Here is a 12224-nt window from a genome sequence, read left to right on the forward strand (position 1 = left end):
TTATATAAATTTGGGCAGCCCTTTGTCTTTGCTTTAATCAGCGTTCATCCATATTTTGCTTTTATTTTACCGTGTGCTCAGCATCACCTATCCTACATTTACATCTAGGGGGGATCATGAGACTTATGACAACATGAGAAAGGCTCCGTATAATATGTGCAGTCCACTGATTTGTCTATGCATTGATACCCCGCTCAGCCAATCACTGGCTGCTTACACTGTTGTTGTGTTTAAAATCCCCTTGATAAAAATCTTTAAATATTTCCCTCCCCTTTTGCAGCACACAGTTGTACGCCTATCTGTTCATGGTCGCAATGGATCAGTGTGAGTTACCCGTCAGATAAATCTGGAGGGGATTATGAAACATACGATAATATCAGAAAGGCTGGATATAAAATCTGTGAGACGCCATTAAACATTTCCTGCAGAGCTAAACATTGGCCAAACAGTACCCTAGATGATCTGCGGCAGAAGGTGACCTGTGATGTCTCCTATGGTCTTATCTGTAATATAAAAGACCAGGACATCCCGCCTTTTTGTAATGATTATGAGATCCGTGTCTACTGCTGCTCAGTGCCGGATATGTGCTTACATACTACGCCTCAAAGCACTCTAGATATAACCAGTACCAGCCATGCTGCTACAAACACATTCGCAAAATGGATATCCACACGGACCACAAAGTTCAGTGAAACAAGTTCTCAAACTTCTAGATCCACTCCTATCTCTGCATCTACACATGCGATCACGTCTCCAACTCCAAGTAAGTAAAGAACAAGTTGTAAATACAGGGATTGGGCAATATAACCAGAATACCCCCATTTTTACATAGTCAATTTGAACTCTTACTGACATATCTGCCATCACCACTAACACCCATTTTCTTTTCCTTCTCAGTCATGTAGCTCATATTGCTGTTCATAAACTTTATTACTTGTACTGTTCTAAAAATCTGTACATGGGTTTAAGGTGCGTGATACCGTATGTCAGGTCTACTGTTTACTTAATCTCATTATGCAATAGCAAGCAAAACACCTGCAGACAGAAGTAGCTCTGGTCCAAAAGTCAAAGCTGGACGTGAGGAACAGCGAAACTCTTTCAAACCCTTAGCCAAGAAAATACTTCTGTGATTTTTGGCTACAATTCAATGAAGTGCCCTTATGTATTGATTGACATACAAAAAAGAGAGACACAATCTATGGTTCTAAAACTAATTTGAGGCTACAACTTCCAACAAGTGCTGAATGTAACCGATCTGCAAGTCTCCAGTCTAGTTTATCACTAAAATGAGGAATAGTGAGTAGGGATGGTCCGAACCGAGTTTGGTTCGGGTTCATACGAACCCGAACTCTCGGTAATGATTCCCGCTGTTTGCCCGCTCCGTGGAGAGGGTGGATACAGCGGGAGGACCGCCTGGAAAACTGGGATACAGCCATAGCCATAGGCCACGGAGCGGGCAGACAGCGGGAATCTGATGCCGAGTGTTCGGGTTCATACGAACCCGAACCTCGGCAGTTTCGGACCATCCCTAATAATGAGCAAAGGGATGTAAAGTTAATTAAAGCGAATCTGTAAGCACTCCCCTGTGTTTTGTTGCTGTGGTCAATCCCTGTCTGGTCCCTGGGTCCAAATATCTCCTTTTTATAAAAACATTCTTTAAAAGCCATTAGTGCAGTTTAGGACAGAGTCTAGAGAATCCATGCCCGCTGCATACCCTATCTGCCCCAGGGGCAAAGCTAATAAGAAATAGGATGGGCAGCAAGAAGAGAGAGAAGCGCTTCAGGCCTAGGCTGTATCCTAGGCGCATAGGCTGTATCCCAGTTTTCCAGGCGGTCCTCCCGCTGTATCTACCCGCTCCACGAAGCGGCCAGACAGCGGGAATCTGATGCCGAGCGTTCGGGTTCATATGAACCCGAACCTCGGAGGGTTCGGACCATCCCTAGTTAAAGGTCTTTTCGTTTCAGCAGAGAATACTCACATGGACATTTAGTATCTGCTTTATTGTTCCTTAGAATAGAATGCAAATTCTGAATTAGTACTGTTACGAGAATGAGTAGTCTCTTACTAAGGAGCACCTGAGAAAGTGATACCTGCTTGCGAGGAAAATCTGTACAAAAGTGGAAACACTAAATTGAAACTTTCATAAAAACATGTACAGTAAGCCTTTCAAGAAACTCAACAATGCAGAAATGTGGTCTTTTGCTAAGGCTTTTCATGGACTGTCGCACATTATTATAGAGATTATTATAGTTAGAGGGCATGTTGAGTAAAATGTACTTATGCCTTCATTAGTCTCTTTTCTCTCCATATAGCATTTGTTATACACACCCAGAAAGGATGGACAACGTCTCCGAGAATCTTACCACAAGGTAAATGTAAATGAAGTAAAGTTTAGTAAGAATATATATTGATTTACATAGAATAGCTTGGAATACTCTGAAAAACTGTGGTGTGTGTACAGGTGTAGTTGATGTAGGTCTATAGGTGTAGTTGATGCTTTTGCCTACACCACATAATAAAATGTTCTATTTTTTTACAGATCATGCAAACACCAGCACTACAGCAGCCACAATAAGATCAACTGGTACTCAAACAGTATACACCAGACCTGAATCCACACCACCCTCAACTATTGAACCACTATTAACTTCCATCAAAGCCTCTCCTGCTACAACCATAACTTTTCCACCTTCTAAATCTATGACAAGCACAAAAGAAGTTATTAGTCCTACCAGAACATTTCTTCATACAACATCTAACATACATACCACAACAACTACTCGTTCTACCACTTCGACCACTGCCACAAGTAAAACTGCAGATACTTCTATCTCATCTCAATCGATACCGACATCAGCCACTCAAGTTTTTACTTTGATCAGCAACATACCTCCTACTATTATTACCACCTCTACTAGTATAACTAAACCTGAATCCACTACAGCCTCAACTATCTTTTCTAAAACTACTAAAACAGTAGTCACAGATCCTGAATCTATACCAGCCTTTACCGCTGTTACTACTAACTCCAAAACTACTATTTTTCCTACTACAAATAAAACCACTAAAATATATACAACTAGGGATCCATTAGAGACCTCTCCAACTAAGTCTACACTAAGCTTCACCCCTAAAGGTATTCTCACTACATCCCATATGTCACATGAAAGTGCCACGTACACACATATAACTCCAACATCTGAAGCCAATAGTCTTTTATCCACTTCTCCAACTCCTACTCCGACAAGTGAAGTGACTACAGAACAAATAAGCCCAACATCTAGTACTCACCAGGCAAACACTGCTTCTGTGACAGCATCTAATTCTAATCGTATAACTCCTCTAACTTACTTACCTACAAAGACTATACCAACCTTAACCTCAAAACTTACTTCAAGATGGACTACAGAAGCTACTTCAATAGTTAGCTCCCAAACCACTACATCAGGAAGTATGAGCCGCATGCCGTCTACTTTACGTTTACATACGACCAGAGACGTTACCACAAAGAGTTCAATTCCTTCTTTTACAGGTAAGCCAGCCTAACTCATAATGTGGTTATCACCTTCCAGCATTTAGTGCTGGGTGTCTTTAACTCCTTAATGACCAACGACAGGTATACCTGGGGTCAGTGCGATCGCAGCACCTATAGTGCTAAAAGGAGGGAGAATTGTCCCTCCTTTCCCCATCGGGGCTGGGCGGAGCGATCACACAGCCCCAATGGTTGCTATGACAACAGAAGACTTTGTGTTACGGAAGCTGATCAGCTTCAGCCATTAGCTTTGCCTATTAAAGTCATACTGCATTGAAGCACAGATCAGCACTGCAATGTAATATGCCTGTAAGCAGGTAATAACACAGTGAAGTCCCCATGGGGGGACAATAAAAATCGCATTGGATAAGTTATAGCATCATAGAGCTATAACCGTATAAAGTGAGGCAGGTCATATTTCAAAAGTTGGCTCTGGTCCTACAGGGGTTAAATCTTCCCCTTTTCCTTTTTTTTAAATATAAAAATATTTTAAAAAAAGAAACATATTTAGTATCGCCGCATGCAATATTGTTAATTTATCACATTCCTGATCTTGTACTGTAAATGGCGTAAGCACAAAAGACCACGAAAGTTGATTGTTGATTGCATCAAATTCCACCAAAAATTTTATAAAAAGTGATCAAAAAGCTGCATATATGCAAGTGAGGTACAGATGCAACTCAGGTGTAAAAAGTTCAGATTATGGTGCACAAAATGAGCCCCTTAAAAAGGATGTACCACCAGGTACATCCTCTTTAACCTGACACAGGGATAGAACGCTGTCGTGGTCCGTTTTTCGAACCGTGGCCCGATTCCCCTGTACGGCGTCGTTCTTTCCACGGTTACCGGCCAGTGCTCAAGCACTGGAGGTAGGCCGGCCCGCCCCCAGTGGGAGGGAATTTCCTCCCCTCTATGACGCGGCTCCGTTAGAATCAAAGGAGCCGCGTCATACAGGGGAGGGACCGCGGCACCAGCTGCCCCGTGATGGCGCTGTTGTATCCCTGTGTCAGGTTAAAGAGGACGTACCTGGTGGTACATCCTCTTTAAAAGCCCCATAGACCAAACAATAAAAATGTTATAAGGATCAGAATTCAACAAAGTAAAATAAAACAAAAGCAATATAAATTGGGTATCATTGTAATGACTTAAGGAATATAGATAACAAGTCAGTTGTACCACATGGTGAATGGCCTAAAGACCCAATTTCACCGCTCAAATTAAATTTTTTTCAGTTTTGCTTTATATTTTATGGAAAAATTAAGATTGTCATTACAAAGTACAATTAGTGTAAAAAAAAAATAAGCCCTTATATGGGTCTGTAGGGGAAAACATTTCTGTATGGTTTTTTAAGCAGGGGGAAAAAAAAACAAAAGTGCAAAAATCTAAATTTGCTCGTCATTAAGTGGTTTCTGTTACACATTTTTCTGTATTTGCTATTTTTATCACATTTTGAGATTCCTAATAAAAGTTGTAATGTCATATATAGGCTACCTTTACACGAAGTAAAACAAAAAGAAAAGTCGTCCGCTTTTTCTTTTTAAAAAGACGTCTATTATTACTGCAATTATTTTTAGGTGTCTTTTGCCTTTTTGTTGTTCACACACAGTTTTTTTCACCATCCTGTCACCTTCTTTACCATTATATTTAATGGACTTTTCAATTAAAGACACACCCAAAGGCCAATCAGTCCAGCGGAACTAGAACAATGTACCGATAGCCTTCATTGTACTGATGGGCGGCCAAACTGTAAAATGGATGTAGTGCATCTCTACACAGGTGTAAAGGGTAAATTTAGCGTTTTTCATACCTTATTTTATATCATACGTCGTGGTGCTTGCTCAATTAAAAAGTGATCTTTTATCAACTGCAGATTGTGCAATAGCGCCACTGAACCCCGCCCACCGCACCACCATTGGTCCCGCCCCCTTGACGCCCATTGGTGGGCCGACCAAGAGGGGGTGGGGCCTAGACCATTAAGCCAGCCTGTTCCAATAGCCGACGAGGGGGCAGGGCCCATGGTGGTGTGGTGGGCGGGGCTAAGTGGCGCTAATGCCGCGAGTCCCCGCCCACTCGCAAAAAGGAGGTGACAGTGTCACTTTAAAATAAACAAGAAAAATCTTGGTAAACATAGCCATACAGTGACATCTATATTTGTAGAATATTGCAAAGTTGTATTTATGTTTATTTTACCCCTATTTGACAGAGCTCACTCCATCATCTATAACTACTACTAGTCGAGGGAAGACAGCAATGCCAGAAACATCTCCTGCTGCCCACACGTTAAGCAAGACATCTACTTCTACTTCCGTACTCACTTCTCGTGTAACAACTAATGGAAAAGAGACTAGTATCTTAGTATGTGTCTGTACATATAATGGAATCGCATACCCCCGAGGTAACTGTCGCTATCTCAGAATGGTTTAATAGAAGGGCTGTGAGTCTGTTTTGCAGGTTATATTCCATGTTACCATTCTTCACCAAATTACTTCCTATGCCCTCTTTCCAGGCACTGGCACTTGATTGGCAGCTTGAGTACTGGGCTTTGTATTAAGTTCCCAGCACTCAGGCTGCCAATCAAGTAGCTGGGAAGAGGGCGCATTCTTGCTGATCAAGTGCCAGGACAGAAAATTAAAGGGGTACTCTGGTGAAGATCTTTTTCTTTCAAATCAACTGGTTTCAGATTGTTATATAGATTTAAAATGTACTTCTATTCTAAAATCTCATGTCTTCTGGTGCTTATCAGCTGCTGTATGTCCTGCAAGAATTGATGTTTTCTTTTCAATCTGACACAGTGCTCTCTACTGCCACCCCCTTCCGAGACAGGAACTGTCCAGAGCAGGAGAGGTTTTCTTTCAAATTTAGTTTTTATTGAACAAAAATAAGAGTAAAGATAATCATATTAATATAGGTCTCACAGAATGGATGTAACAATTTCCAAACTCATAATATTTTGAGATAGTAAGCGAACCATTCTGGAGTGAAGTATGGAGTAAGAAATGGCAAAGACAGGTTAGTGGGGGTGGGGGGGGGGGGGGGGGGGGGGAGGAGGGGGGGGGGGAGAATATGATAGGTAAGAGAAGGAATCCTTGAACTAAGATCCCATCATCCGAGCAGTCAACAATCGCGGCCTGAGACTTACTTATATAGAGCTTGACATCTCCAGGTGTTCCTCTGTCATCACCGAGTGCCTCCACCCCGTACGCAGGCGTCTCCATAGGACTGGGAGAATTGCAATGTAATTTTAATCTCAAAAAGAGTGATTGTTTAATGAGTGTCAATGGAATGGAATGAGGAGGACTCCTTGAAGGAGGACCAGGCTTGCCATATGTTGTAAAATTTCCTGTTGTTTTGTAAGTCCTCAGCGACTAATTCCTCTAACCTGTGGAGTTTATCTACTTCCTCGATCCATTCCACCAAAGTGGGGGGGATTGAGGACTTCCATCTCCTCGCCAAGACTGTCCTAGCAGCGACTAAAAGGAAGCCCACAATCGAGTTACTGTTGCTATGTGTATGTCCAGGAATCATGGATAGTAAGACGTGTTGTGGAGTGTTGGAAATCTTGTGATCTAGTAAGAGATTTATTGTGCTGACTATTGAGGGCCAGAAGCCTAGTAAGGCGGGGCACTTCCACCAAATATGAAGCATGGTGCCTCTGTCTCTCCCACATCTCCAGCATGTATCGTCCGCAGCCGGGTACATTTTTGTTATTTTGGATGGAACCTTGTACCACCTAGAGAGAAGTTTAAAATTTCTCTCCTGGATGCTGCAGGAAATTGAAGTTTTGTGGGTCATGTGAAAAGCCATGTTCACCTCTTCTGTGGTGAAAGATGTATTTAGTTCTTTTTCCCAGCTGATCAGATAATCTGGGGGTGTATTACATATCTCCTCCAGGAGCAGGTTGTAGATTTTAGATATTGCTTTTGTGGTGGGAGAGCCAGAGACACAGAGCTTTTCAAAGGGCAGAAGACTTCTATTTAGTTGGAGTAGATTTTTTTGCCTATGAAAGAAAGCAGTGAGTTGGTCATATTGGCGGGCTATGTCTTGTTTGAACATATGTGACCTTTCCTCTTTGTGTGGAATCTCTTCTAAGGGACTAATCTCTCCTTTTTTTATGAGAGAATGGAAAGTAATACCTGCATTTGTTGGCATACCTAGAAAGTAGTGTTTGTGGAGCGCTGGGAGGAAGCTATAATTATTGCCTAGGGGGATAAGGGGCCCGTTTGCTTTAAATAGACGGTTGTGTGGGTGTTTTAGTGAGTTCGCTAGAGCTACAATAGAGGCGCTAATGGGCGAGCATGAGAGAGCTGTATATAGTTTAAGTGATTCCTTTGTCGTCCAGAGGATCGCGGTCGGGTCAAGATTATTGATAGCGTGCTCTAGGTTAACCCAGAGTTTCTTCTGCCTATTATGGAAGCAGTCTAGGACTCTAGTCAAAACTGAAGCCCAGTAATAAAATTTACAACTTGGAAAAGCCAAGCCACCTTCTAGTTTTGGTCTCATCAGTATTCTGGCAGCGATCCTTGGAGGTTTGTTCGACCATATGAATTTGGAAAGGATTGAATTCATTTTATTGAGGTATGTGTTTGTTAGGGCTGTCGGAACTGTCTGAAATAAGTATAAGATTCTTGGGATAACATTCATTTTTAGGGTATTAATCCTGCCCACTAAAGATAAGTCCTTTTTGTCCCAAAACAACAAGTCTTCTTTTATTTTTTGAAGTAGGGGAGTAAAATTTTTCTTTATAGTGTCTATAGGTGAGGTGGTAATATGAGTACCTAAGTATTTGAGCGATGAATTGTTCCATTTGAATTGGAAATTTTCCTTTAGAGTAGTTTTTATGTTATCTGGAGTCGCTAAACATAGAGCTTCGCATTTTTTAAGATTTAATTTGTAGTTGCTAAAGGTCGAGAACTCTTTGATAGTAGCGAGCAGGGAGGGAAGAGAGGTGTGCGGTTTTGTGAGGAAGAGAAGCAGGTCATCAGCATAAGCTGAGCAGATATGTCTTCTGTCCCCTACCTGAATGCCACCTATGTCGGAGTTCAGCCTTATTGCGTTGAGAAGATGCTCCATGCACAAAACATAGAGTAGGGGGGATAGAGGACATCCCTGGCGGGTGCCGTTCTTAATATGGATTGATTCAGACAAGGTGCCATTGATTTTGATTCTCGCTTGGGGGTTAGTATAGAGGGCTTTGATCTTATGAAGTAAGATGGGACCTAGTCCAATCTGTTTCAGAGTAGCTTCCATGAATCCCCAATCGATCCGGTCGAACGCCTTCTCTGCGTCTAGCGCCAGCAGTACTGTTTGAAGCTTCTTATTGTGGGCATAATTTGCAAGAGCAAACGCTCTGAGAGTGTTGTCCCTTGCCTCCCTGCCAGGGACGAACCCCACTTGGTCCGGATCGACTAGGGATTCAAGGAGTCCCGAGAGCCTATTAGCTATAGCCTTCGCATAGATCTTAGTATCTACGTTTAGGAGTGATATCGGCCTGTAATTTCCGCAGAAGTTCGGGTCTTTGCCTTCTTTCGGGAGCACCGTTATGATAGCTTCCAGAAAGGCTGGGGCGAATTTTTGTTTGTCAGTGATCGAATTGAACAGTTTAACTAGTAAGGGGGTAAATATATCAGAGAATTTTTTGTATAGGGCTGCTGTGTAACCGTCTGGACCTGGGCTTTTCCCCGTGGGGAGATTTTTAATGATATTTTTAATCTCATCGTTCGTGAATGGTTCTTCTAAATGTTCTTTAGTTTCGGTTGAGATGGTAGGGAGAGCGGTTTTATTTATATAATCCGTAAGTTCAGTCTCTCGTTGAGTGTGTGTTTGAGCTCTGGGGTATTTTGGTGTAGGTAATTGATATAGGCTATCATAAAAATCTTTGAAGGATCTAGAGATTTCACCTGTGTTGTAAGTTAAAGTGCCTTCTGGGGTAGTAATGGATGGAATACTATTAAATTTGCTTTTGTTTTTGAGGGCCTTGGCTAAAAATTTGCTGGGCTTATTACTGTAAGTATAAAAAATCTTCCCACACACCTGTACAGCTTTCTTGTACTGTTTGTGTAGAACATCCTTTATTTTACAGCGAGTCTCGTTAAGTTCTAAAAGGGTCTGTCTGCGTAATGATTCCTTGTGGGCGGCTTCCAACTTGTGTAATTTACTAAATAAACTGTTTAATTGTTTGGCGCTTTCCCTTTTCAATCTCGCCCCATGTGAGATAAGAACCCCTCTGGTAGAGGCTTTGAAGGCCTCCCACTGAAAGGTTACAGCTGTGGGGTCATGTTCATGAGCTTCCTTAAATATATCAAAGGAGCTTAATAGTGCCTCCACACAGACTCGGTCTTCAAGGAGAGATTCATTTAATCTCCACATGGCCGCGAGATTTTTCTTGGGTAAAAATTTGAAAGTGGTGAAGACGGGTGCATGATCAGAGAGAAAGGAATTGCCAATTGTTGATTCTTTTACACAATTTAACACAGATTGTGAGGCAAATATATAGTCGATTCTGCTATATGTGTTTGTCGGCGCAGAGTAGTGTGTGAAGTCTTTTAAGGTTGGGTTACTGATTTTCCAGGTATCAAGCAGCCTAAGATCTCTCAAGGCATTTTGTAAGGCTCTGATCTTTTTGTGAGCTATTTTAGTTTTGCCTGTTGAGGTATCTGAGAGTGGGTTCAGGGGAATGTTAAGATCGCCTCCTAAGATGATTTCTCCCTTGGCGAAGCTGGCTAGGTCGTTAAGTAGATTGATCATGAAATCTACCTGTCCGTGGTTAGGTGCATAAACGCTAGCTAAGGTGAGTGTTATGTCCTCTATTTTGCAATTCAGAAAAACGAACCTCGCCTCCGGATCAGTTTTGGCATCTAGAATAGTATGGGAGAGATTTTTGTGTATCCCAATAGAGGCGCCCTTGACCTTCCTATTATCTGAGGTGGAATGGTACCATGTGGGATAATACCTGTTTTTGGAGAGATCAGGAATCAAGTTAGTTTGAAAATGAGTTTCCTGCAAAAAAATTACTTGTGCATTCTTTTTGTGAAGGGAGTATAAGATGTTGGAGCGTTTCTCCGGCACATTGAGCCCATTGACATTCAATGAGCTAAATGTTGTTTCTGACATGCTGTGTATTTGTAATGAATGGGTACACTCACGATTTTATAGCAAATGAATCCTTTGAGGAGCGGGGCTTCTATCAGACTAAAGCGGAGGACTCGGCGATGTCAGGGGTCACGTGAGACTGGTTTGTCTCTTATAGAGAGGTCGAGATGAAGTTAGTTCGGATGACGGGACCTAGGAAGGTAAAGAAGAGCAAGGTGGAAAAATAAAAGAAACAAGGTTAACAATTTACGTAAGTTGATAGTACAACTAATAAATGAACAACTGAATCAATTAAATACTGTTAAATTTTCAAACCTTGCAAATGAACTCTACGGCCTAGGCCAGGGAGGGTCGTATCTATGAAACTGAGTAAAGGGATATGGGTAGGATAGGGGGGAGGAATTATCAATGAATAGGGCAAGAAATAAAGAAAGCAGCGTCCTTTGTATAAGTAACGCACGGGGACTAACAAAAAGTGATAACAAAGTCACTCGGTCCTGCTAATCAGGACACCCTAATGGGAGGGTAGGTTGACACGTCACCTGGAAGGAGTACTACTCTGGGTGTTCGGGCCAATTATGGTATCTATCAGGAGTGTATATTCAAGCCTAGAATGAAGGTTTAGTGGTATTTAACGGACTATGAGTATAAGATTTAGCAGCTATGAGGAGAAGGGATACTAGAGTGGAGAGTAAGTTCTTATCTTAGTAGGGTGACGTCTATGATATGTTGCACGCTCAGATATATATCTGTGGAAGGGAGTTAAACAGCTTCCCTAATTTGGCAATAGTGTGTTAATCACACAACATCATAAGATATGGAGATTCTCTTTTTCGGACTAAGGAAGTAACCTGTCGGTGCATTATTCCAAAACTAACGAATCAGAGTCTTGTACGACCTAAAAACAAATGAAATAATAAGAGAAGTCACTTAGGTGTTATGGGCAGTCACTTGGCTCTGGACTCTCTCTCCCAGGTTTGACATCTTCTTTTTTTCCCTTTGCGGGAGCGGTTGTTGGGTTGGATTCTTCTGACTTCTCGAAGGTCCACTTTCCAGTTGCGAATAATATCTTGGGGGTGGTAGTACCATGGTTTCATGTAGCTCACACCATTCTGGTAAATAGATTGTTGGCAAGTTGAGAGCTTTGAGAAAGTTCTGCAATTCTTTTGGTTCACTCAATATGATGGGACCTCCTGGGGATCTGACGGATAGTGAGAACGGAAAGCCCCACTTATATTGGAGCTTGCGTTCGTATAGAATTTGTGTGAGAGGTTTGAGCGCTGCTCTTTGACGTAAAAGTAGGAGGGACAAATCAGTAAAGAGTTGTATTTTATGACCATTAAAGTCAATGTCGTGGATGTCTTTAGCTTTTCTCATTATCTCTTCCTTAAGTAGGTAGAAATGTACACGGCAGATTATGTCTCTTGGTCTCTTGGAGTCCTTGCCTCTAGGCTTGAGAGCTCTGTGGACTCTGTCTAGCTCAATGTATGTGTCTTGTGGTCTCATTAAGATCCTGTTGAATATAGATGAAACGGCACTATATAAATCTGTAGCACGAATTTCTTCTGGAACACCTCTAATGCGGATATTGTTCCTGCGACTC

The 12224-nt window shown here is 41.9% G+C and overlaps 1 protein-coding gene across 1 annotated transcript in view; it reads left to right on the top strand.

The window, feature by feature from the left end:
• The window catches only part of LOC138789256 (mucin-2-like), a 70062-nt gene that overhangs the window by 41502 nt on the left and 16336 nt on the right, over positions 1 to 12224 (top strand). The window contains exons 28-31 of the mRNA XM_069967856.1: positions 281 to 763; positions 2313 to 2369; positions 2540 to 3532; positions 5736 to 5927. Coding sequence (XP_069823957.1) covers positions 281 to 763; positions 2313 to 2369; positions 2540 to 3532; positions 5736 to 5927 — 1725 coding nt within the window. The remainder of the gene's footprint in view (positions 1 to 280; positions 764 to 2312; positions 2370 to 2539; positions 3533 to 5735; positions 5928 to 12224) is intronic.

Source organism: Dendropsophus ebraccatus, chromosome 4 (genome assembly GCF_027789765.1).
Source record: "Dendropsophus ebraccatus isolate aDenEbr1 chromosome 4, aDenEbr1.pat, whole genome shotgun sequence".
Taxonomy (NCBI): domain Eukaryota; kingdom Metazoa; phylum Chordata; class Amphibia; order Anura; family Hylidae; genus Dendropsophus; species Dendropsophus ebraccatus.